The sequence below is a fragment of the Thunnus maccoyii genome, chromosome 9 (genome assembly GCF_910596095.1).
Source record: "Thunnus maccoyii chromosome 9, fThuMac1.1, whole genome shotgun sequence".
NCBI classification, from domain to species: Eukaryota; Metazoa; Chordata; class Actinopteri; order Scombriformes; family Scombridae; genus Thunnus; species Thunnus maccoyii.
In genome coordinates this window covers 11872143-11895275 of record NC_056541.1, presented here as the reverse complement: position 1 = coordinate 11895275, position 23133 = coordinate 11872143, and the positions used below count along the sequence as shown (strand labels likewise).

Below are 23133 nucleotides of genomic sequence, written 5' to 3'. Positions count from 1 at the left end.
ACTTCTTCTGAGAAAGAAACTAGAATAACACTGCTGTGTTGAAGTGTGATCTCGGTTTTGGTTTTGTCCTAATATGAAATATATGTTAGATTTATTTTTTTATTAAACTGCAAAAATGTCCCATCATCCCAATCATCAATTAGTGACTAGTTATTCAAATGATATGTTTTGTACAATTCTCAGAGTTGATATTTTTTTAAAGTTGTGTCTAATTCAAGTTTTTCAAAAAAAATATGAAGTACGGATTTAAGTTATTAAATCAGAATTTCTTTATCATAAATTATAATGCTTGGTTCAGTCCAGCCACCATCCATACTTTCAGTGTATCAGAACTAGCCCAACATCTTCCATCTGGGTTTTAAAAAATGCAGATACACTTAAGATTCATCAAAGATATGACTAGATTGCACAGTTTAAATTAGAAGTATCTAATTTATCAGTTTTGAATCAATCTCGGCTCTGCTGAATTCAGCAGAATTTCCACCCAAATGCTCTTTCAAGCTCCACCAAACCACATTCTCTGCTCACACCTTAGTTCAGTTGGCTCCACTCTGTGGTTTTTTTAAATACATTTCTGAACTGGTTCTGAAAACAACAGAGTGTCCATCCTCCACAAATTCAGCTACTCAAATACCATGCAGAAAATCCATCAATGCAGGATGGGTGACAACATACATCAATGGCAAAGTCAAGACCAGTATGGTTATTTTCATGTATTTTCAATTTCTATGAATCTGACCTGATACCTATCACTGAGGAGCACTTTATCCCTTACACTCACACTGCCACCTAAACTGGTAACAGCTTGGTTTCATTAGTTCCTACATGAATCCATCCATAGTATTTGACCTGTAGTTTCAACCCCCCAACAGTTTCTTCACTAAGAACCTTCTTACACTAAGAAATACGGCATGAAACAAATGGAGAAAACAAGTGATTTTAAGTTCACCAAATTGTGACTCAGTCACTAAGCATTTATTTATATTTACATTCCACTAAATGTAAAAAAGTCACAGTTTCTTATAATGAGTGAAAAGTCATACAGTAGTTAAAACATCCTGAGTAAAGAAAATGTAGATTTCAGAGAAGACAACATAGGACGATAAAAAAAAAATCAAAATCAGTGACTAGATTCCCAGTTAATTCTTTCTTAAGACTTGAACAGAGGTGGTTGTTTGATGATCCTGAATTCCCTGACAGCTTTTCCCTAAACATCTTTTAGAAATAAAGAAATATGAAGTTATATGCAAAGGGAACCTACTGATGCCATTATGTGCGTTCTAAAATATCATAAAGAAACACTATGCTAGAATACATTAGTGTTTAAGACACAACTGTCCATTTGGAGCAGGTACAACACACACACACACACACACACACCTAAAAATCTACATATACTTAATATACCATAATCTCTCTCAGACACACACACACACACACACACACACACACACACAGTTTATTGGTCATTGAAGCAAGCGGTGGCCTGAGCTGTCTCATCCCTCAGTAGTGCAGAGTTCACAGGGAAAAAAAAAAACCCCACAAGAAAGCGGAACAGTTTGACCTGCCAGCTTCGTTTCAACAGGAGCCACCAACAAACAGTAAAGCTGAGGGGAAAAGGTGGCACCTCCACTCAGTTCAGTTAGTTTTTTGCGGTTTGATCTTTGGATCTGTAAGGAGGATCTTCAGTGGCATATTGTCACCCTGGTGCTACTCTTAGACTGGGAGCAAAGTCTGCTCTCAGATTTTGGTCTGCAACATTAAGATCCATAAGAACCTGCTGGACAGATGCAGGGTATTTTCAACCACGAGGCCCAGTCTTCACACAGACGTTCTCTGTTGCACTCTTACTCTCGCCTTGCTGTGTTTTCTGAAAGGAAAAAACACAAATGAGTGCGTGTGCTTGACCACTGCAATAAATCAGTAACTCAATTTAATTTGAAGTGGAAAAAGGTGCCGATCATGTGAGACAATTTATGTCTCTTTGACGAACTGCGATACAAAGTTCAGACATGTGACACTAAAAGGCAAGTTTGCCAGATTGCTGTGTCAACAAAATCAAATTGTAGCTTTCGCCAAATTGAGTTAGAGCTTGTGTGTGTTGTCTTTACCGTTGTGGCGGCGACACCATGCACTTCCACAGGACGGCATAGAGAGCAAGTAAAAAAGTGATGAACACTGTGGCTGCAATCAAACCTGCAAGCACAGAAATGTACAGGAATCATATATTTATTTGCACATGTTTAAACACAACTACATGTATGCTGATACCAGAGCGTACTGTGCAAACAGACACGAAACAACTCACACAACTGCAGCGTAGCATGATTCGCTGCGTGTTGTATTTTTTGTTGGGCCTAATCCAGACACAATTTGTTTCCTTGCTTTTCATCCTGCTGAGCTGAGTGAACCAGTTCCTCTACAGAAAACAAAAGCATGTTTTATGACTCTGGGAGTATTTCTGTCAGAGTCACCTTTCAGAGCTCTGCAGTTATCCTGCAATCATAATATCACTGAGCATTACTGAGACCTGTGGAATTTCAGACTTCTGGTCTGGCTCTTGTTAACTGACACTTATTTGAAATGCAAAACTTCCACAAACAAAATGTTATCCTGATGAGAAGATAGGGAGTTGTGTGTTGAAACGGAAAGTTTGTAGCTAAACATCTTTACACCAGCTCCACTTCTATCAGCAACTCAGGTCAGAGGAGTGCACAGCTTACTGAGACCGTGTTATATGATTTCTAAGTGATAAAGTCCTTCACAAACTCAAAAATTTCAACGGGCATCTGGGTTGCAAGAAGGCACCACTTTCAGGTTCCACTCCCAGCAGTGATGTCTCCAGTTTGGTCATATGTCTGTACGCTATGTATTACACTCTCTCAGGGGAAAGCTTCCATATGTTTTGATGGGGGCACATGGAAGTCTATACCCTCCCCAAGCAAACAGAGGTATGTAAACATGAAGGACCTGAGGTCAGCAAAGTGCAAAAGTTCTCTAGCACAAGGTTCAAATGATAAGCAAGAAACAGACCCAAGCACTGCATTTACAAATGCACCCACAGACAGAAGTGTGTGTTATGGAAGTGTTATATTTTTTAATGTGTATAACAAACACTCTCAGAACTGAGTATTTTTGGAAAATCTTGGTTTGAAAGTTCACACATTTCATTATGTGTACTGATAACTGGAAAATCCTGGGTTTCTGGCTCAGCCACTGAAAACAACCCCAAGCAATTTCATCAAAATGACAAAGATGTCTGTTGTTTTGCAGTTCTCCACAGAGAACTGCCAAATAAAATGTTTGGGGATTTTGGTTATTGCTGATGTAGCTTGATTCCCCTTTGGATGTGGTCTTGACTCTCTAAATAAAACATACACTCTGTATTTGCTTTGTTGACTCAAGGTGGTACATCTTAGAAATCATGTGGGTTTTTTTCCCTCTGAAACAGGTCTTACAGGATTTGTAAAGAAATCAGATTTGAGTCAAAGCGGTGCTCACCAGGGATGATGCCGCTGGTCCTGGTTAAAGAGTCGTCTGTGCCAGAAGGACGAGTGGCAGCTGCAGTTGAAACTTCATGGAGAAAAAAATAGAACTACTTGAAAACAATGCTAATAACAAAGCATGTTTGTGTGATGCATTTCCCATTTATTCATTCTAATCCATGGTTATTTTTGAATATTTCAGTTATTTACGGTTGCATTTTGCAGTACAGTACATTGAATTCTTTTTCAGAGGGCGATGACCTGTTTTCCTGTGATCCTCTGAGGATTTCAAGACTGACAACAGTTGCAGCAAGAACCAATCTCTTGAATTCCTTTTCAGTCAAAAACTCTCATGTTTTTGGTAACCTGAGAATGTTGTATTAACATTTCTATGTGTATCTAAAATTTCAAAACATCCATTTTCAGTTCATTTACTAATGCTGTCAGGAAACCTTGAGCAGCATCTACTGTGTTTCATATAGTATGTTTCCATGATTTTCCCCCTTGGTATATTACATAATAAGCAAGTTATGTGACCAGTGCACTTTCATCTTGGGTGAGGACCAATTCGCTTTCTCTGGAGCTGTTTGTCTTGTCTGGCTCTGAACTACAAAGCACCGACTGCATCATCTAAAGCTCACACATACAACTGAATGGAATTTGCCTGAAATGGATACCAGTTCATCTGGCACTGTGATCTAGACAGGTATGTGGTATATGTGGTATTGAAAGATTTGTATCCACCCACGGATTTGATATAACACTATGATCGTGGATACTTGAGTTAAAATACATAAAAAGATGTAATATATGCATCATAGCCCGGATAAACTGTTTAGACCTCCCTGGTGAGTTCATGACTTCAACTCAAGAGGAAGATAGATGAGATATAACCCAAAGAAGAGATAAACCTCACCGTTTCTCTGTTGAAGAAGCTGCCATGTCAGATCTGGGTCAGCCATCTGTAAACGCAGCAAAACATCCGTGTTTGAATGAACAAAAACTGCAGCACACAGGGCACCGACAGGCTGCAGGACACACCACTCCAACTCGACTGACAAGTCGCCTTCTGCAGCTTAAACTCTACAATTAAATACAATTCCAGTTGTAACACACACATAGAGTGAGAAAGAACTGAGGAAAGGAGATGTTATCTGCAACAAGTCATGCTGGTTACAGCAGAAGTGGAAAACTTGCTACAGGAAGTCCAACAATGTGGAAAATGAGCGCTTAAGGGCAAAGATAAGAAAATAATGCTAGATAAGAAAATATAAGTGAGCCACATATTTCCTAAATATTTGCGTCGAGTCAGCACTTGTTCTGCTGCAGCATAACAACAGCTGCCAGATAAAAACCTTAATGAAACACTAATCACAGCAGGCTTGCAAACACATTTATCAGTAATGTGGAGAGATTTTCACCTTCGTTCTGTGTAGGACTATATCCCGAAAGAGACACCCACTCCTGGGCAGACAAAAGTTATTTTGCTGCTGTTCAGAAAGAGAAAAACAGCGCCTGTTTTCTCTTTTAGATTCTTACTTTCGAGCTGTTTCCGTTGCTGGTGACATAGTTGCTGTTGTTTTTCACCTCCGTCCACATTTTTGAGGCTATGCGGTCAGACTTCGCCAGCTCATGTTGTTTTGTTCTCACCTCAGCTGTGCGCTGGGAAGCGCCTGTCGTGCTGCTTTCATGTGCTTCCGTAAAACTCGTACCTTTCACTTACAAGGTACCCCAAAGTACTACAAGTGGGCTTTTAAGTAGCCTATTACGTATTTATATTGGAAACAGGTTAATAAATATTTGCTCATGTTGTCTAAAGAATGTTTTTTGTATTTGGCTTTCGGTCATGTAATCATGTTTAAGGAGAAAATGCAACAATGGAAACAAAGGCTAAAATCCTTTTTAATACTGTATGTTTTAAGACTGCGAGTTAACATGTTGAAAAGGCCTCGTTGCCAACCACCTCTTTGATAGTGATGATGTCCCAGGCGTATTACTAAAGTAAACTTTCAGGTTGTTATAAATCGCATTCACATGACGCTCCAATATTCCTACAAAACTGAAGGGTGCATTAGCCTCTCAAACTGACCTTCCTGCAGAAAAGCAGTGAGGAACTAGTTTGCTGATTAGAGATAGGACTGTTGGCTTCCACACTCCGCATCGGAGAAGTTTACCTTTATACTGTTTTACAGGACTTCCTGTCAAGCCCTCACTGCCATTTCACAAATTTTTTTTGAATGTCTGAAAAAAGACGACATGGCACACCAGAGGCCATTTTTTTATTTACCTAAGCAAGATTACATGTTCTGTAAACAATCAAGTAAATGTTCCAAAAACAAAATGTTAGTACAGACAGAAAAGAACAGTTTATTATCTGAAGTTTTTGTCTTAAATTTGCAGACCACATCTGGATCAAAACATTTAATGCAGACTGTTTAACACACTGGCCAGCAACACCTGACCTGCAAATAGCTACAGCATGACTCCAAAGATTTCACATATTTTCAAATTCAGCACATTTTGAAATGAATTTTGAAAAAAGGAGGAATTTTTAACAAATATCTCAGAATGAACCCTGGACAAGCTTCACATATGAATTAGTCATAAGAATAGCATACAAAGGTCAATTTACTGTCCTTAAAGAGAAATAATTCAATTTATTCTCTCCACGTTATAGAGATACACCAACAGTCTGCAGAGATATTGCACAAAAAATTACACTGTAAAAGCAGAAAGAGCAAATTCAGATCACACACACACACACAACAGTTCATACACACAGCCACTCAAACATCAATGCAGCCTGAAGACGTATATCAGCAAATCATTCACACGCACATACACAGCAGAAAGACAGCAGAGAAACATCTACGACACACAACCAAAGGCACCTCTCCATCTTAAACTGATCAGCAGTCCTTGAAGAAAGGAATTTATACCCACTCAGACCTACATACAAAGAAAACAGGGCTGACAGAAAAGAAACGTCAGCAGTGGAGTGTCTTAATATATGAGACAGCTGTGAAATCACTCAGTTTATAATGTCATCTGTCTGTTCTCTCGTTTCAAACGTTTTAGGAGAAAACATTCGACTAGCACGCAATAAGAGGCCAGAGAGTGCAACAACATCTCCGGTTGAAGTGCTTCTCAGAGTCAGTCTCAGTCACACTGAATATTAGGTTAAATGTTAGCGATTCCAGGTTTAAGAGGTTCGAGCGAGCCTTGGACTGGTCCAATGGGGTTACTGAACTCTAAAAACCTGCTTTTGTTTAATGCGAGTTGGCTATTAGAGAGAAAAGCACTGAAACTGTACACAGTGTGAAAGAGAATAGCTTACAAGTCCTGTCCTTCTCATTAGATGACATAATTTTTAAAGAAAAGAACAGGGCGGGTTACATGTTAGCCACACTGCAATAAGGCTGAGTCTATGGAAAATCATCTCTATGCTTTTTTTTTTCATCTAATGTCTCACCTCTCATCAACTTTTAAGATGCATCATCACTCAATAACACAATCACCCAAAGTGGGAATGTTTAAGATTTCATTTAACACCATGAGACAGAATAAATCAAGGAAATAATGTAACTTAATCCAGTATAGCAGTGTTTAAAAATCATTGTAGAATTCTATGAGATTTTGATATCACAGCTCCGAGCAGCCACATCCAGTCTTGGCTCTCAGAGTTTGTTTTTTTTTTTTTAGGTTGACCTCAACATTGAGGCTCCATGAAATAATACAGTAAATAAACAGGGCCACCTAGAGGCAGAACAGGTTATGCCTTACAAGAAAAGGGTTTGAAGAATTTAACCGACACACTGTATTAATTCACAAGACTGTGAGATTGTCAGGTTTGCCTTGAAACAAAAGCACAACCGTGGTTAACACTTTCAAAAAAAAAAAAAAAAAAAAAAAAAAAAAAATTGAGTTGAAATCAAACTATTAACATTTGATTCAATCTGAATAACATTAAATGGTTTAAAGACATTTCAACAACACATCACCAATACATGACGTCACACTATTATGTCCCCAGCTGGTATTGAAACACCACACAGATGTTTACCCTTTGAATGGTTAAAATTAATTCAAATGTTACTTCTTCTTCTTCTTCTTCTTCCCCTGACCAAACCCCATCACTCCTTCAGCCCCCATCAGTCACAATCCGGATAGGTCACATTAAGACTGGCCACCACCATCCACCCTCTCATCCTGGCACCCCATCCTGGATTAGACAGCATCCGTTCTGTCCTTTGTGTTGAGAGCTGGTGGCTGGTGCATGATGGGAGTTGTAGGGAAAAAGCAGAAAGGCAGAGAGAGGCGTGTCCGCGAGGACGAGGCAGCGACATCACATGATTTCACAGCATGAGTTCTGTTTCCGCGCCTGCAGGGTTGAATGAATGAACACGTACACAGTCAGGAATCTAAAAAAGTCATAACCTCATAGTTCAGTGTAAATCAACCGAATCATCGGTACTTACAGTCTTATAAAAAGCTTTGGACTGGTTTCCCAGGTGCTCTGACTTGGCCACAAGATCATCCAGTTTCTCTCCTCTCTCCAGAAGACTTTCCATGGTGTTGTGCTGCAGAAAGAAAATATTTGTTTTATAAAATATTGTGCAGTGTAGAGATTATGACTTGACAAGGGCTGGGGACATGCTACACAATATTTCAGGCATGTAAAGCCATGACAATAGACCGGCCTGCGGATTATTTTCCCATCATAGTTCACAGTGAGATCTAGATCTGTGGGCTGAGAAGCAACTGCTTTGTGCTCATCTCAGTTTAGTACTCTAGAGGGACATGCTTTCCATATACTACATGTGTGTTCTGCTCTGATGGAAGACAAAACAATCTTCTAATTTAAGCGAATGAAGACATTTGAGCTTAGGGAGGTTATTTACCAAAATGATCTTTGTCTCATCCAGCTCTGCCTGCACTTTGGTCATTGCGTCTGCTTCCCTGGGGTTCTGGAGAAAAACAAAAACAAGCTGTCAGATACATTTGATCAGACACAAACAGGTTGTCGTACACTTCATTATCACCCTTCCATCCTTAGGTTTACTTCAGAGCATTTACAGACACCATTTAAACAATGTCAAAACATTAGTGTAGCAACAAGTCAAGGGAATTGGGAAACTCTGAAGGCAAACAAGTCAATGTGTTATTGTTCTCAGTACGCTATCATAGTCCAATTATGGTCACAGACTATCAGGGTTTTCCTTTGATGCATTTTCTGATCAACAGATTACAAACCTGGTATTTAGAAAGGTGAATATCCAGGGCTTTATAGTTTATGGTTTCAGGATTACCAGAGGGCCAATCTATACTGTCCACTTGCCTGGAGAACTCCTCTAAAACCTAAAAAAAAAAGAAAAAAAGACAGCAATCTCAATATTGAAGTTGACAGCAAATTGCGATAATGATGCGTCTTTTTTTACATGTGTTGTTCATCACCTTGTCTAGCAATGTGAAACAGACTCTCTGTGGGTACTCGGTATCTGCTATGACCACAGCACTCAGGTTGTCATTTCTCACATACACATGGCACAGGTACTCTGAAAGAAAAACAAAACCACGTTAATGATCAAAACAGAGGTGTAATGAAAATGGTACTTATGGTACGAGTGAACTCAACACTTTGCTGAGAAAAGCAGACATAAAACTGAATAAGTAAAACGAAAGCTTGACACAATGACCTCCGTATGATGACTGATGAGCAATCATCATGAATTATGGCTGACATTTTTTAACATTAGTATCATGAAACGTGTCGTTATACATGTCTATGGTTTTTAATAATTCAGCATGTTTGATACTGGGTCAGTAAAGTGGTGTCTTAATGTACTGCAGAGCAAGAGACTTCAGGTGTGTTTATGTAAGAGCTGCTAACAGACAGATGGAGCTGCATGCATGGCTGGTTTATTGTGTGTTTTATATGATTACTGAATTTAGATTTAAAATATGAAATATCAGTACACTTTTTCACCAACAAAGCTACTTTAGTCCTAACTGTATTGTAAACATTTATATTTTTGACACAGTTTTTTTACTTTAATTGAACAGTTAAGATTATCAGGTAAGATGTACAAGTAACACTATGCACAAGGGAGGGAGAGGGGTATCAATGGGATGTCGCTTGTTCTATGTTTTGCATCCTCTATTTACAATACAGGGGTGTCCTGGTGCAGCAGCCACCCGGACATCCCTGTATTGTAAATATTTACAACATACTTCTGCTTCATACATAACAACACCAAGTTGATACTGCTTTTGTGGACTGGGTAACACCAGACATTGTGTGAACTAGACCAAATACCAAAAAAAAGAGGACAAGTTAAGCGTTTCCAGGCAGAATTAAAATCACTTTATCTTTATAAATAACTTTATGTAATGAAAATAGCTATGCGTTTAACATTTGAGTCAAATTAGGTAAAAAAAATGTTAAACTGCAATCAAGTTGGCTAAAATTAAACTTTTGAAACATTCAAACTGGGCTGAACCTGCCATTTTTACCTTGTTCTTTGACAGAGGCACGAGTTCCATGTGATGTCCGTTCAACAATCAAGGCACTGGTGAAGGTCATGAACTCCTGAATACTAAACAAACAAACAAAAAAAAAATGTCTCTGGTAGGAAAATAACCCCTGTATGATCCGGCACATATTATTACTTAAACTCACTTTGAGGCTTGTAATCTATTATTAAAGTGACTGCAAAACTAAACCAAAAGACTGAAGGGAAGGTTCAATGTTACATATAGTATGGTACACAGAAAATGTAAGTAATACAAATCAACTATTTTTCAAATCTGTCTTAAAAACAACATTCAGATGCCCATATGAACACTGTAAAAGGTTTTCCTCGCTGTAATCATTGCTCCTGTTCATACTGGCTATTAAAAGATCCCCTTCAAATGCACTTTTAATGTAAGTGATGGGGGCCAAAAACCACAGTGTGCCCACAATCATTATGTGCAAAAATGCATTTAAAAGTTTATTTGAAGCTCATATGAGGCTCCAGCAGTCTGTGTTAGTCATATCAAGTGGATATCTGTCATATTTACAGTCTTTTTAGTGTTTCCCTGTTGAGCTGCGGTGTAAGTATAGTAACAAATAGAGGGACTTTGGCACTAAAAATACTGTAACGTTGAAAGATATCTACTTGATTTGACTAATTTGGACAGCTGAGGCTTCATATTAGCTTCAGATAAACTTTTCAATACATTTTTCCACAGAAGGAGGCTTGTAGATTTTGTCCCCCATCACTTACTTTGTAAATGCATTATGAAGGGATCTTCTAATGGCCAGTATGAACAGGAGGAATGACTAGCCTATATTTATTTGGTCACCTGACTGTTGTTTTAAACCAGACTTGTGAAACCGTGAACCCGTCCTTAAAGTTAAACTGTCATTGCTCAGATATGTTGGCTGTGGTCTGTCAAACCCACCTGGAGCGCTGAAAGAAGCTGAAGGAGGAGAGATCGTAGGCCGCTTTGAGGAGGTTGGATTTGGTCGATCCTTTATAAAGGACACTGAGGCTGTAGAGCTTCATGTTGCCGCTGGATCAGTCCTGGTGTGTCAGTCACAGCAGATACGATCTAATGTGGAGGATGACACAAGCAGAATCACATGAGAGCATTATCTCTTCTCCAGCTCAGCTGCCTGTTAGCTTACAAGTGAAAGTAGCCGCCTTGTTATTAGTTAACAAGCTAGCCGGCTATTGTTTATCTTGAATCAATCTTTTTATTATCGATGTCGTTGTTGTTGTTTTGGTGGCGACAAGTTAATTAGTAGATGCTGAATGGTACAATCGCACCGGAGTGCTAATAATTTAAATATACGTAAAACTTGAACACATTTCTAAAAAGTTAAGTGAAGCAGACAGTTAGCTACAGATGCTATCTGGTCTTCGTGAGGCCTTCAGCTAACTTACCACACAGCAAACTGTTTGATGGCCGATAAAGCAGCAGGATAAACTTTTTAGTCCAAAAAAACTAAAACTCGCCCGTCTGTATCGCAGAAACACAGCCACCTAATCACAATATAGTTTACGCTAAAGTGAGCAGTTTACAAGATGCAGATTGGTGACCAATCACCACGTCACGATCCTCGAAAGGTCCAACGGTATGTTGGTTCCGGGGGAAACCAAACACGCCGGTGTTTTCATAGTTCCGGCTGTAAATCAAGAAACCGTCTAGATCGCTTTCAGATATTTCATTTGTCCAGTCAGTGGGATATCTTGCGATTCTAATTAATAACCAGCTTGAGACAGATTTATTCAGCCATAAATTGGCAAAAATAAAAAAGCAAGATCTCATCATGAAAAGGTGTGTAAAGTTTTAATACTCTGAAGGGCAGAATTTTGTATTCTCCTTCCCCCCTCTATGTTGATAAAGAAAATGTGATCAATTGATTTCATTTTTGTATTAAATATGATTTTTAACAATATACTGTATTTGAAAAGAAGACTGCATGAAAAATGGCATTTCTGATGAAGGTTTTTAAAAGTCTACAGATGATTTGTTAAATGATATAACTTTCGTCTTCAGGCATGATATAGACTAATTAGCTAAAAAAACAAACAATAAAGGCCGTATAATGAATCTATTATAAGATAAATAATTGATATATGACTGTTCATTAATTTGCGATGATGATAATGATGATTATCACTGGTGAATGGTTACCAGCTCAAATTACATTATTACGATTACTACTACTACTACTACTGCTACTACTACTACTATTATAATTACTATTATTTGAGACATCTGTGAGTGGCCCTGTGAGTCTACCAACTGTTTTTTCAACCAAAGACATGCCACCCTCAACTGATGTTTTCTCTAGCAATCTTGCTCCATTTAACAATTTCCTCCTGGCCACTTAACTCAGTGGTCTTTTCCATGGCAGGAGTGTGCCTGTAATCCATTGCCAAGGCAACACACTGAAATCGTTTTCAGCCTTCAGGTGCATCTGTTGACAGGCCGGCTGTACAGAGGAAAGAACTGATTTTTTCTTTCCTGGAACTATAAGCTTTGCTTGCGTTTAGATATGGAAGTGACTTTGTCAGTAAGGAGGCCAGCTACTAATTGGAAACTTGCTTAATATTTTTCTTAATTTTATTTTTGCCCTAAAATGTTATGGGTCATCACTGGAATTAAGGATTGGATGGAAAAGTAAGTCTTTTACTCGAGTTCCTTTTTTTCTTTTCTTTAATTGGTTTTTGGGGCTGCTCCAGTGCGCCGATGCGGATATTGACTGGACCTGTTAACCACAAGAAGGAGGACAAGCAACAGGTTTTTACGTATTATATCTACAGGAATGAAGATGAAGACATATTTTTTTCATATGTCTTTCCATAATGTAGACAAATGCTCGTGTTATTTTATAAAAATACCTGCAACAATGAAGATAAATGCATAGATATTTCATCCAATGATATTTCATTTCACTGTTTACCAACTAAAGGCCTTTGAAAATACTGCAGATATGTAAATATGTTTGAGACTTGCTGCTGAACATTATGTAGCGCAAATGTGTTGGGAATACAATAATGGTTGGGCAATATCACATAAAAGGATAATATTTTATTGACACGTGCACGGAGTTAAAACGCCAGAACAGCAGAAGCATAAGAATCAAATCAAAGCTCCTGGAGGACGAGTGAACAGCACTGAAGAGCACTGATGGTCGGCAGGACATTAGTGGTTTAAATCCTCGTCGTAATACGATGGATAAGGTAAGAAAAAATTTGGCTGAGGTCATAAAAGTCTTTACTGTATCCTACTGATGACATACTGTATGTTGCTTCTCTCTCTCTCTTTGCATAATGCTGCTGCTGCTTCTCTTTTGCCTTTAACATGTTCATTTCACAATCTGCAGCTCTATCTATCTATCTATCTATCTATCTATCTATCTATCTATCTATCTATCTATCTATCTATCCATCTATCTGTTTATAAGCAGATAATTAAATAAGTGAGTAGGTGAAGTAAGTAACTAAGAACATAGGTTGATGTATATCCAATTAAGTAAAAGTGTAAAGTGTGGGTAGGCAAGGCCCTACATGAGTATGTAAGTAGCCTGACTACAATTACGTAATTAAGTGAGTAAAATGCTAGTAATTCAATAAGACAACGTAAAAAGGTAAGTAAGTATGCAAATGATTGTGTAAGTACAGTAAGTTAATTAGCAATCTTGATTTCTAGAGGCCTGGAGCTGTAGATGGGCTCCATGGCCTCAGAATGAGAATCATTCATAGTTCAAGGATATTTTTAAGAATTTCTGAGCACCATAAATAGACGTAATTAGCTACACACAAGTAAGCATCTGTTCCATCTTTGCTTTAATTAGATGTAGCACATGTTTCAGACGGTTACATATGACAAGACTGAGGTGAAAGCTTTCCACCTCACTGTACTGATCCTAATGAATCAACTCATGTGCAGCAGTGTACGAGCTGTGACACAAATTCCTTGATGTATGAGGTAATATACTGTAAGCCTAAAGATCTTTACATTTCCTTTTCCTGTAATCTAGCAACACGTTGTCTCGGTCTTTGAGGTTTACTTTGTGAGACACAGCTGGTTGAATGGAGATCCATCAGGCAGGCCTCTGTGCAAACAACCCAGAAGGTTAAATTAACCGGATAATCAGCTATTGACAAGCACTTGGCACACATTCAACTCTTAACCGTACATGGACGCAACACAAACTGAATGTCACAGTTCTCAGTGAGTGTGCGTGTATTCCCGGCACTCTCCTGTAGTTAGACCCAGCCGACAATAAATACACTCTTTCTGGTCAAAGTCAAAGTAGCCTGATTAAATTCATACTTTAGCAGCCGTTCAGCTTGCCCAACACACCTAAAACACACATTTATAAACATTATTGATTTATACACCAAATGACCTGTCAATTGTTTCAACCCATCTGACACACAGGTGGGTACATTCTTGAAGGCAAGGCAAGTATTGTTCAAAACCAAAGAACTTCATTTTGAATGTAGTAGAGGTCCCAAAGTTTCTAAACATACCAGATAGATCAGGCTGAATTTTGTTGAAATCCTTAGAAAATGATGGACAAGACCTCTAAAATACTGACATTTGTTGTAATGGTGCATCAAAACAAAACATGATATCTTCTGTTGAAATATTTTACATGGTATAATTATTATATAGCTTCAATGAAACAACTAGAAAATCCTTAATGTTGTCAAAAAGTATGGAAGAATTTCTTTTTACCCAAACTTAAAACCAGTGGTGGAAATAACTAAGTACCTTTACTCAAGTAGTGTACCTAAGTAAAATTTTGAGGTGCTTGTACTTTACTTGAGTATTTCCATTTTATATTACTTTATACTTCCATTCCACTACATTTCAGAGGGAAATATTGTACTTTCTACTACACTACATTTATTTGACAGCTTTAATTACTTTTCAGATGAAGATTTGACACAATGGATAATATAACAAGCCTTTAAAATACAAGACATTGTTAACGATGAAACCAGTGGTTTCCAACCTTTTTGGCTTTTGAAGTCTTACAAAAAACAGTGTGTAGTCGGGGTCACATTTCAGATGTCTGTGAGTTGTTAACAGCTCCACCAAATAGTGATTTTTCCCTCTAAACTTCTCACATGGTTTCATTTCAATAAATGTTCAAATGATCCAATATTTCACCAAAAATCAAAGATTAGAGAAAAAGTCCAAAAACTGAAAACAGATTTGTGTATCAGAACTTTGTTTTTTCTTCTTTCCTCTCCCATTGATCATCTTATGACCCCTCAGATTTATCTGGTGACCCTTTAGAGGGGCCCGACCCCTAGGTTGGGAACCACTGGACTAAACTTGCTAACTATATATAAAGTAGTTCAAACTAGCTCCACCTCCAGCAGCTACAACAGTAACATGCTGCTCTAACACTGATGCTTCAGTATTAATAATCTAATGGTGTCATATATAATAATATATCAGTCAGAGGGACCAAACCAATACTTTTACTGCAATACTTTAACTACATTTTGCTGCTAATACTTATGTACTTTTACTTCTTTAGGATCTTTCATGCAGGACTTTTACTTGTAATGGAGCATTTTTTACATTGCTCTATTACTTTTACTGAAGTAAAGGATGTGAATACTTCTTCCACCACTGCTTAAAACAACTTAAGGGGACTTTTAAGGAGAAAATCGAGGTTTAAACAAGAAATACACATATATTTTTAGGTCACAGGTCACATTATGCCTCATGAAAGCAAAGAATAATTTACCAAACATATCTTAAGTCTTTTTTGCAAGGTTATAAGGCCACCTGAAATTGTTAATTTACCCTAATAGTAAGGGGTATACATTTCTTTACACTGACAAATTAAGGTGAAATTTTATTTGATTTTTTTAATAGTGTTTTTTAATTTTTACGTTTTGAAATAAGGACTCATTGGATTTAAGTCTCATTTTCAAGAGTGTTCTTACCAGGCAGCAAAAACAGGTAAACAACATGAGAAAGATAACTCACAACATATTTGATGAGATCAAACTAGGACAGCCTTGATGTTGTCAAAAAGTATGAAAGAATTTTCTTTTTTCCCAAACTTTAAAGCTACTTAAGGGTTCTTTTAAGGAGAAAATCAAGGTTTAAACAAGAAAAATACACATATATCACATGCTAGAGTTTATAAATTATGAGCAGTATTGGATTATACTACTATTCATTAATGTTTGTGTCTGTATGTCAGTGTCACTATTAGGCTTTGCTTAGAGATCCTAGTGTCAGGGCACTGGGGGAGAGGATCACGGTTACCTTACAGACAGAGGTCAGAGCTTTTTTTAGCTCTGTCCTCTGGTCAGGTAAACTACTAGAACTGATAAGCACAGGCAGCCTTCACCTGCAGCATACTATTGTTAGTTTTAGAGGTCATTCATCCCTCACTGTTGCTAATTTAAGACATGACTATAATTTCACAAATACATGCGTAACTCTCTGGGGGCCTGAAGTTCCCCTCATGGAGCAACCCTAAATAAAAAAAAATGATGTGTTCAGATGTCTTGCTTCATGTTGAAATTTATTTTATTGGTTGTGTTAGTGAGCTGCAAAATGTGAGTCAGTTGGGTCAGCTATGTAGGTTATAGGTCACACCTTTCCGCATGAGAGCAAAGAATAATAGACCAAACTTATCTCAAGTCTTTTTTGCAAGGTTATAAGGCCACCTGAGATTGTTTACATAACCTAACAGTAAGGCGTATACATTTCTTTACACGTGCACTAATTGGATTAAAGACTCATGCTCAAGCAAGTCTTGACCAATATAGGGAGCAACAACAGATAAACAAATAGCTCACAACATGTATTACAAGATCAAAATTAGATGACAATTTGTGATAGGTGCAATTATCAACATTTGTCAAGTCATTTTCAAAAATATCATGATGACATAATTCATAAAATCTGCAGACAAGCATTTAGTATGATGAAGTAGAGCACGTTTTCAATGTTAAATACGTCAGCATCTTATTCATATTACAAATGTTACTGTGGTTTATTTAAGGGCTTTTCATTAAAGGGATTTAATAATTTAATTATAGTCTCCTGCAGAGATTAGTTGTAGATAAAATGATAGAAAAGATATCAATACATCCAAATGCGTTGTCGAAATAACTGTTCATAAAGCTCAATTATCACGTTTTAGAAATAAGGTCACATAGACTTTTGGCTTGCTTTTTTCTTAAACTTTTGACTACCCTGTGTGTGTGTGTGTGTGTGTGTATGAGAGTGTTTGAACCTACGTCTGCAGATGGGGTGAGATTTGGAAGAGGTGGGCGTTTGGTGAAGCCAGCCCACTTTACTTGAGTATAAAAACAGCTGAGGTTCTCATTCACTTCACTGGCTTTGCACACACACACGGTAGACACACACTCAGCACACACCTAGAAACACACACACGCAGAGACTCATTTTGAAGATGCCGTGTGTCAGCTCTCATCTTGACCAGATGGTGAAGATGCCTCGTAGTTACAGCTCTGTGGTTGATAAAATCCTCATAGTAAGACTCACTTTTCTGTCTCCAGTTACAGTATGAAATAACACTTTTGTTCAACTCATTTGTGCTTTTTTTGATTTATGTTTTTTTTTTGAGAGGAAAGAAGCGTAATCGCTACTTTGTCCTGTACTTTATTTAAAATATGGTTGGATGTGGTAACTCTGTAGCAGTATATTTCATTTCTCTCTAGACATATTTGATTGTTTTGTGTCATAAATGATAGATTTGTATAGTTTATTACTTGTTCTTTCATTTATTCTCATTTCAAAATGAGTAAAAGCTCCTCTAGTAGTAAGTAAAAAATAAAGATAATTGGCTTGTGTGCAGCTCTTGACCTCTTCTCTCCTTTAATTGCAGGTAGAGCAGATCCTGTCAGAGTTCAGGCTGAATAAGGAAGAACTAAAAGAGGTCATGAAGAGGATGCAGCGTGAGATGGTCAGAGGACTGCGTTTGGAGACGCATGAAGAGGCCAGCGTCAAAATGCTTCCCACATACGTCTGCTCCACCCCTGAGGGATCAGGTATGTACTGTTTCTTGAAAATCAAATTCTAACTTTTTAGATAAAATCCTGCTAATGTGACTAAGATGTAATCCACTGCTTATCATCTAGGCAGTGAAAGCCTGTATGTGCACTGAGATGTGGTGTGTGTTGTGACAGAGGTGGGAGATTTCCTGGCTCTGGACCTGGGAGGGACAAACTTCCGTGTGATGCTGGTGAAGGTGGGCGCGGACGAGGAGAGGAGTTGGAAGGTGGAGACTAAGACCCAGATGTACTCCATTCCTGAAGATGCCATGACAGGGACTGCTGAAATGGTTAGTGACTTGTATTTTTATAGCAATTCTATTTCGGTATCAATAATTAATGATTTTTCATTGCCGGATATTTGTAGTTGTCCACTTGTAGAGCAGATATTGCTGACATGGTGACTTTTACCCATCAAACAGTATGAAAAATCTCAGAAATGTCTGGTTTTCTGTAAACACTGGCATAACGTTGACTTTAAAACTCTCAGACTTAAATCAGCAATACTTATTGCATTGGGTTTTCCACATCTCATACCCTGTTTCTCTCTCTTCTCTCTCTCTCTACTTGCAGCTGTTTGACTACATAGCAGAGTGTATGTCAGACTTTTTGGACAAACACCACATCAAGCACAAGAAACTTCCTTTAGGTTTTACTTTCTCCTTTCCAGTGCGACACGAGGACATTGACAAGGTAGGATATTCTACTGTATTGGACAGATTTTAAGTCAATGATAAAAAAAAACCAAAAAAAAGCTTGTCTTTGTTCATTCATATAAGCTAGATGCTCTGTTTTTCCTCAGGGAATCCTACTTAACTGGACCAAAGGCTTCAAGGCTTCTGGTGCAGAGGGAAACAATGTTGTGGGTTTGCTCAGAGATGCTATCAAGAGACGAGGGGTAAGTTGCATCAGAGAGAATATTTATTATAATAAACAGCAAAAGAGAGATTTTAACACCAAGCCTTGATGACAGTTAATACATTGTGATATTGATGTCATGCAGGACTTTGAGATGGATGTGGTTGCCATGGTGAATGACACAGTAGCCACCATGATTTCCTGCTATTACGAGGATCGCAGCTGTGAAGTTGGGATGATTGTTGGTAAGATGTCATAAACGCACACAGAGGCATGCTCACATGATGCACTAAAGATAAACACACTTAGTCACAGAGACATGCCGTTTCAAGCGTGTCTGTATTTCTGCTTTTCCATCAGGTACAGGTTGTAACGTGTGTTACATGGAGGAGATGAAGACTGTGGAGCTGGTGGAAGGGGAGGAGGGCCGGATGTGTGTGAACACAGAGTGGGGGGCATTCGGAGACAACGGGGAGCTGGAGGAGTTCAGACTGGAGTACGACAGAGTGGTGGACGAGACCTCGATTAACCCCGGACAGCAGCTGTGAGTCAAAGAGCGCGTTCAGTTCAAACATGCATTAAAATGTACACACAGGAAAGCTTGTCATGTATTTGACCCAACTCTATATGTCTTCCAACATCCTCCTTATGCACACGCATTAATGATAAGTGTTATTCATCAGGCATTCAGGCTCATAGCAATATCTCATTAAAGGTACTGCAAGTGAAACATTAACTTTGGCATTTAAAACATGCCACACTCTCTTTCTGTTTTTCATAATTAATCCTCTCTGACAATACTCACCTGACTCTCACCTGAGGTCTCTGTGTAGTTGCTAAGGTAACAGCTGTTTTTCCTGAGGATGCTTGTAAGTGGTCAGGGCCCTCATACGTCAGTGGTCAGTCAGCAAGTGGGGGTGTCAGATTAATGATCCCTCTCCGCTGCTTGCCATAGTGCCTGTCGGCCTAATGGCTGTTTACCTTTTACACTAGCAGCCCCTTTACACAGACAACTGCTGAGCCCAGCCTCACTCAGCCTCTTAAGCACTGACGTTGCATCTCTCATCCGCTTTCCTTCTTTTCCAACTTGTGTAGAAAAGGAAAGTTGTTTGCTCATGTGGTTTTTGACGCACATATCCTTCCTGTTTCTTCCACCATTGCAATACCCTCTTGTTGTATTGTTTTCTCACCTTTCCTGTAAGTGCTTCTCTGGTTTTTAAACTCACTTGTCTCTTCTTGTGTTCTTGCATCCTGCAGATACGAGAAGCTGATCAGCGGGAAGTATATGGGTGAGCTGGTGAGGCTTGTTCTGATGAAGCTTGTGAATGAGAACCTGCTGTTTAATGGAGAAGCCTCAGAGACGCTGAAGACACGTGGTAGCTTCGAGACGCGCTACGTCTCACAGGTGGAGAGGTGAGCATCGACGAGTGCCAACCTGGCTGAAATCATTCACCAGAAACAATTACAAGATGAAAAAAATTCACATGAAGATAATAAAAGCAGCTTTAAGACAACTATTTTCTTTTAATGATGCCTAAAAATCTGACAAAAATAAGATATGATAAGTTTGGACTTTATCCTTACAAGCTTATGTTGATGACATAACTTTATATAACACAAATATGTAGGAGGAAGCTATTTGGTTCGCTTTAATTGTTGCTTGATTTAATATTCTGATTTCACCTGATTCTAGTTTTAGTCTGTTTTATGGGTTTTACTATTTTCAATTATTGTCAAGCTATCTTTTTTTATGAAAACATGAAGAAGCAAGAATGTTGTACAGAAATTCACGTGATGTGCAAATACGCATCAATAAACTAAACTAATATTTTCATCTTGTCTTTCATCCTTTTGTTTTTAGTGACTCTGGGGACAGGAAGCAGATCTACAACATCCTGTCCTCGCTGGGTGTACTGCCGTCAGAGCTGGACTGCGACATCGTACGTCTGGTCTGTGAGAGTGTTTCCACTCGCTCGGCTCACATGTGCGGTGCAGGACTCGCTGGTGTGATCAACCTAATGAGGGAGCGACGCAGCCAAGAGGCCCTGAAGATCACAGTGGGGGTTGACGGATCTGTTTACAAGCTGCACCCATGGTGAGGAATGCAATGCCTGTCTTTTAAACTTCTGAATATCTCAATTTTCAGAATGTATTGAAGTGCTAAGAGAGTAATAAAATCAAGCAAGGAAAATACATCCTAATCCTAATATAGAACATTTTCTTATTTCCCACACATAAGTCTGATTGCTTGTAGGCTTTGAATTAAACTCTCAAAATCAATATTTGTGTGAAGAAAAGAGACAACTGAACAGTGGAGACATTCTGTACAGTAAACACTGTTTTTTTTTTTCTAGTTTCTGTGACAGGTTCCACAAAATTGTCTGGGACCTCACACCTCACTGCGAGATCACTTTCATCCAGTCAGAGGAGGGGAGTGGTCGTGGAGCAGCCCTTATCTCAGCAGTAGCCTGTAAGATGGCTGCATGCATGCTGACGCAGTAAAGGGAGCTGTGTACTGAGCACTGAAGCGAGCTTGGCTAAACTCTGATCTGACATCGTTGATGACATGTCATCCAAAGCTCTGTCCTTTCTCAGGCTCCGGCTGAAGGATGATTGTCTGTGTGGAAGCAGGAGGGATCCTTATCACAGGAAGATGCTCAGACAAGAAAGCAACAGACAACTTGATTTATAGACTCCATGTATTAGACCAACTTGTTGCAATTTAAAGATGTTTCTGAACTTGAGAATTGGTTGACTGTTGCACCCAACGGCATTAGGTGGCATGAAAGCTCATTTTAAATACCTGAGTATGACTGCCTGTTGATTGTTTTTGGGTATGGACTGACCCATTTTAAAATGTCTAATGTTGTATTATTGATGATGATATGTAATATAAAGTCAGTGTAAAGTGGTTGATGTACAAGACAAGTATTATTTTTTGTAAATGTATGACTAAATTAAATTCACTGAGTTATTGTGTTGTAATTTGTCTGTGAGGAATGAATGTCTTCGGAATTGTATATTTAAAATCAGTGTTTACAACTTCTGTGTATTGGCCAATAAGTTGTAGTCTCATATGTGCATAATAAAATGAGTTTTGAATATTAATAAGCTGAACTGTAAATAAAATTGCTTAATTATAAACTATTGTTCTTTATTTTCATGCTCTTTGTTTCATATCTTGCTAAATATTTTTGAGTTTTGATGAGATTTCTGACCCTTTAAACAATCTTTTTGAAACAGTGCCCTTTTTTTCCCCTTTTTTTAAACTTATTTGTCAGCTCATGGCAGAATGTCCAGGGTTGACAAACAGCACCATTGAAGCAATGCTAAAGTAATGACTTCTCAGTAATGTAATGCACCATTAATGCAATGACGATTTGCAGCTAACAGCATCATAATCCTGTTAATGTTCTATTACTGAGGTAGAACCTACTAAACACGAGTATAATATGATAGATTTTGGGGGTTTTATTTCAGGAACACATTTGAAAATGGATCCCAAAAAACATCTACAAGTTAATCTGACCATATCCACAGAAATAGCAGCTATTCACATATTGTTCATTATTTTTTTATGGTGCTTATCTGAAAAGACAATGGGATTTTTGATAATCATGGCAACAATTTTGCATTTCAAAAATGTCAACCTTCTTGTTCATGTAATAAAACCAAGATTGCTGTTGTGATGTTAATTGGTTCTGTACATATGAGAGCTCTTTTGACTTTCCTCTTGTCCTCCAGCACTATCATTCAATCTACAACAGACTTGTCTACTACAACTCTTAATATACGCGCAACATTTATTCATTCATCATTTTTCATAGTCACCATTAACTGAAACTTTGTTTTTTCCTGATAGTGTAACTAATATTGTTATAACTCTACTTTCACCACTAATTGGCTGAGGACATCCCCCCTCAGTCTGGTTGAGTAGAAAAACCTTAAAAACAATGATAAAACCCAATGCTGTAACAATTAGGTCATTACATTTGTGATGGGTGACAGTAATTATGTCATTGTAAATACAGTATTTGATTAACAGGGTTATGACATGAGTTGCTGACAATTTTTATTAGTTTTGATAATGATTTGGTGCATTACTGGGGCGTTATAAGAGATCTCCGAATTTAGGTCTTCTGTGTTGATAAATCATACTGACCAAAACTTTGCAGTAACATTGCACATACAAAGCTGCCATCAGAGCTTGATTTCACCTCTGAGGAATTATT

The 23133-nt window shown here is 38.2% G+C and overlaps 3 protein-coding genes across 6 annotated transcripts; 1 reads left to right on the top strand and 2 right to left on the bottom strand.

Annotated features, from left to right (window-relative positions):
• Positions 1–1485: 1485 nt before the first annotated feature.
• Positions 1486–5190, bottom strand: sb:cb288. 3 transcript variants are annotated; one of them, XR_006098173.1, is made up of 6 exons: positions 5025–5190; positions 4402–4447; positions 3502–3573; positions 2309–2419; positions 2112–2196; positions 1486–1870 (listed from the first exon to the last, which is right to left on the bottom strand). XR_006098173.1 is itself a non-coding variant. In XM_042421665.1 (5 exons), the coding sequence occupies exons 1-5, from the start codon at positions 5082–5084 to the stop codon at positions 1822–1824; spliced, it is 312 nt and encodes a 103-aa protein (XP_042277599.1). In that variant the 5' UTR covers positions 5085–5183; the 3' UTR covers positions 1486–1821. The 3 variants fall into 3 exon arrangements, 2 of the variants coding, with proteins under 2 accessions (XP_042277599.1, XP_042277600.1); XM_042421665.1 differs by lacking the exon at positions 2309–2419 and having other exon boundaries at positions 5025–5183; XM_042421666.1 differs by lacking the exons at positions 2309–2419; positions 5025–5190 and adding an exon at positions 4907–5017.
• A 559-nt stretch (positions 5191–5749) lies between these two features.
• Positions 5750–11619, bottom strand: ykt6 (YKT6 v-SNARE homolog (S. cerevisiae)). Its single transcript, XM_042421309.1, has 8 exons — positions 11417–11619; positions 10932–11081; positions 9999–10081; positions 8940–9040; positions 8739–8843; positions 8387–8452; positions 7964–8065; positions 5750–7866 (listed from the first exon to the last, which is right to left on the bottom strand). Exons 2-8 carry the CDS (start codon positions 11033–11035, stop codon positions 7831–7833), a joined length of 597 nt encoding a protein of 198 aa, XP_042277243.1. The 5' UTR covers positions 11036–11081; positions 11417–11619; the 3' UTR covers positions 5750–7830.
• A 707-nt stretch (positions 11620–12326) lies between these two features.
• On the top strand, positions 12327–23106 carry gck (glucokinase (hexokinase 4)). Of its 2 annotated transcripts, none has more exons than XM_042420630.1 (10): positions 12327–13222; positions 17878–18040; positions 18179–18333; positions 18617–18736; positions 18846–18941; positions 19047–19146; positions 19262–19445; positions 20159–20314; positions 20763–20996; positions 21256–23106. In XM_042420630.1, the coding sequence occupies exons 1-10, from the start codon at positions 13214–13216 to the stop codon at positions 21401–21403; spliced, it is 1365 nt and encodes a 454-aa protein (XP_042276564.1). In that variant the 5' UTR covers positions 12327–13213; the 3' UTR covers positions 21404–23106. The 2 variants fall into 2 exon arrangements, with proteins under 2 accessions (XP_042276564.1, XP_042276565.1); XM_042420631.1 differs by lacking the exon at positions 12327–13222 and adding an exon at positions 15932–15971.
• Positions 23107–23133: the final 27 nt, after the last annotated feature.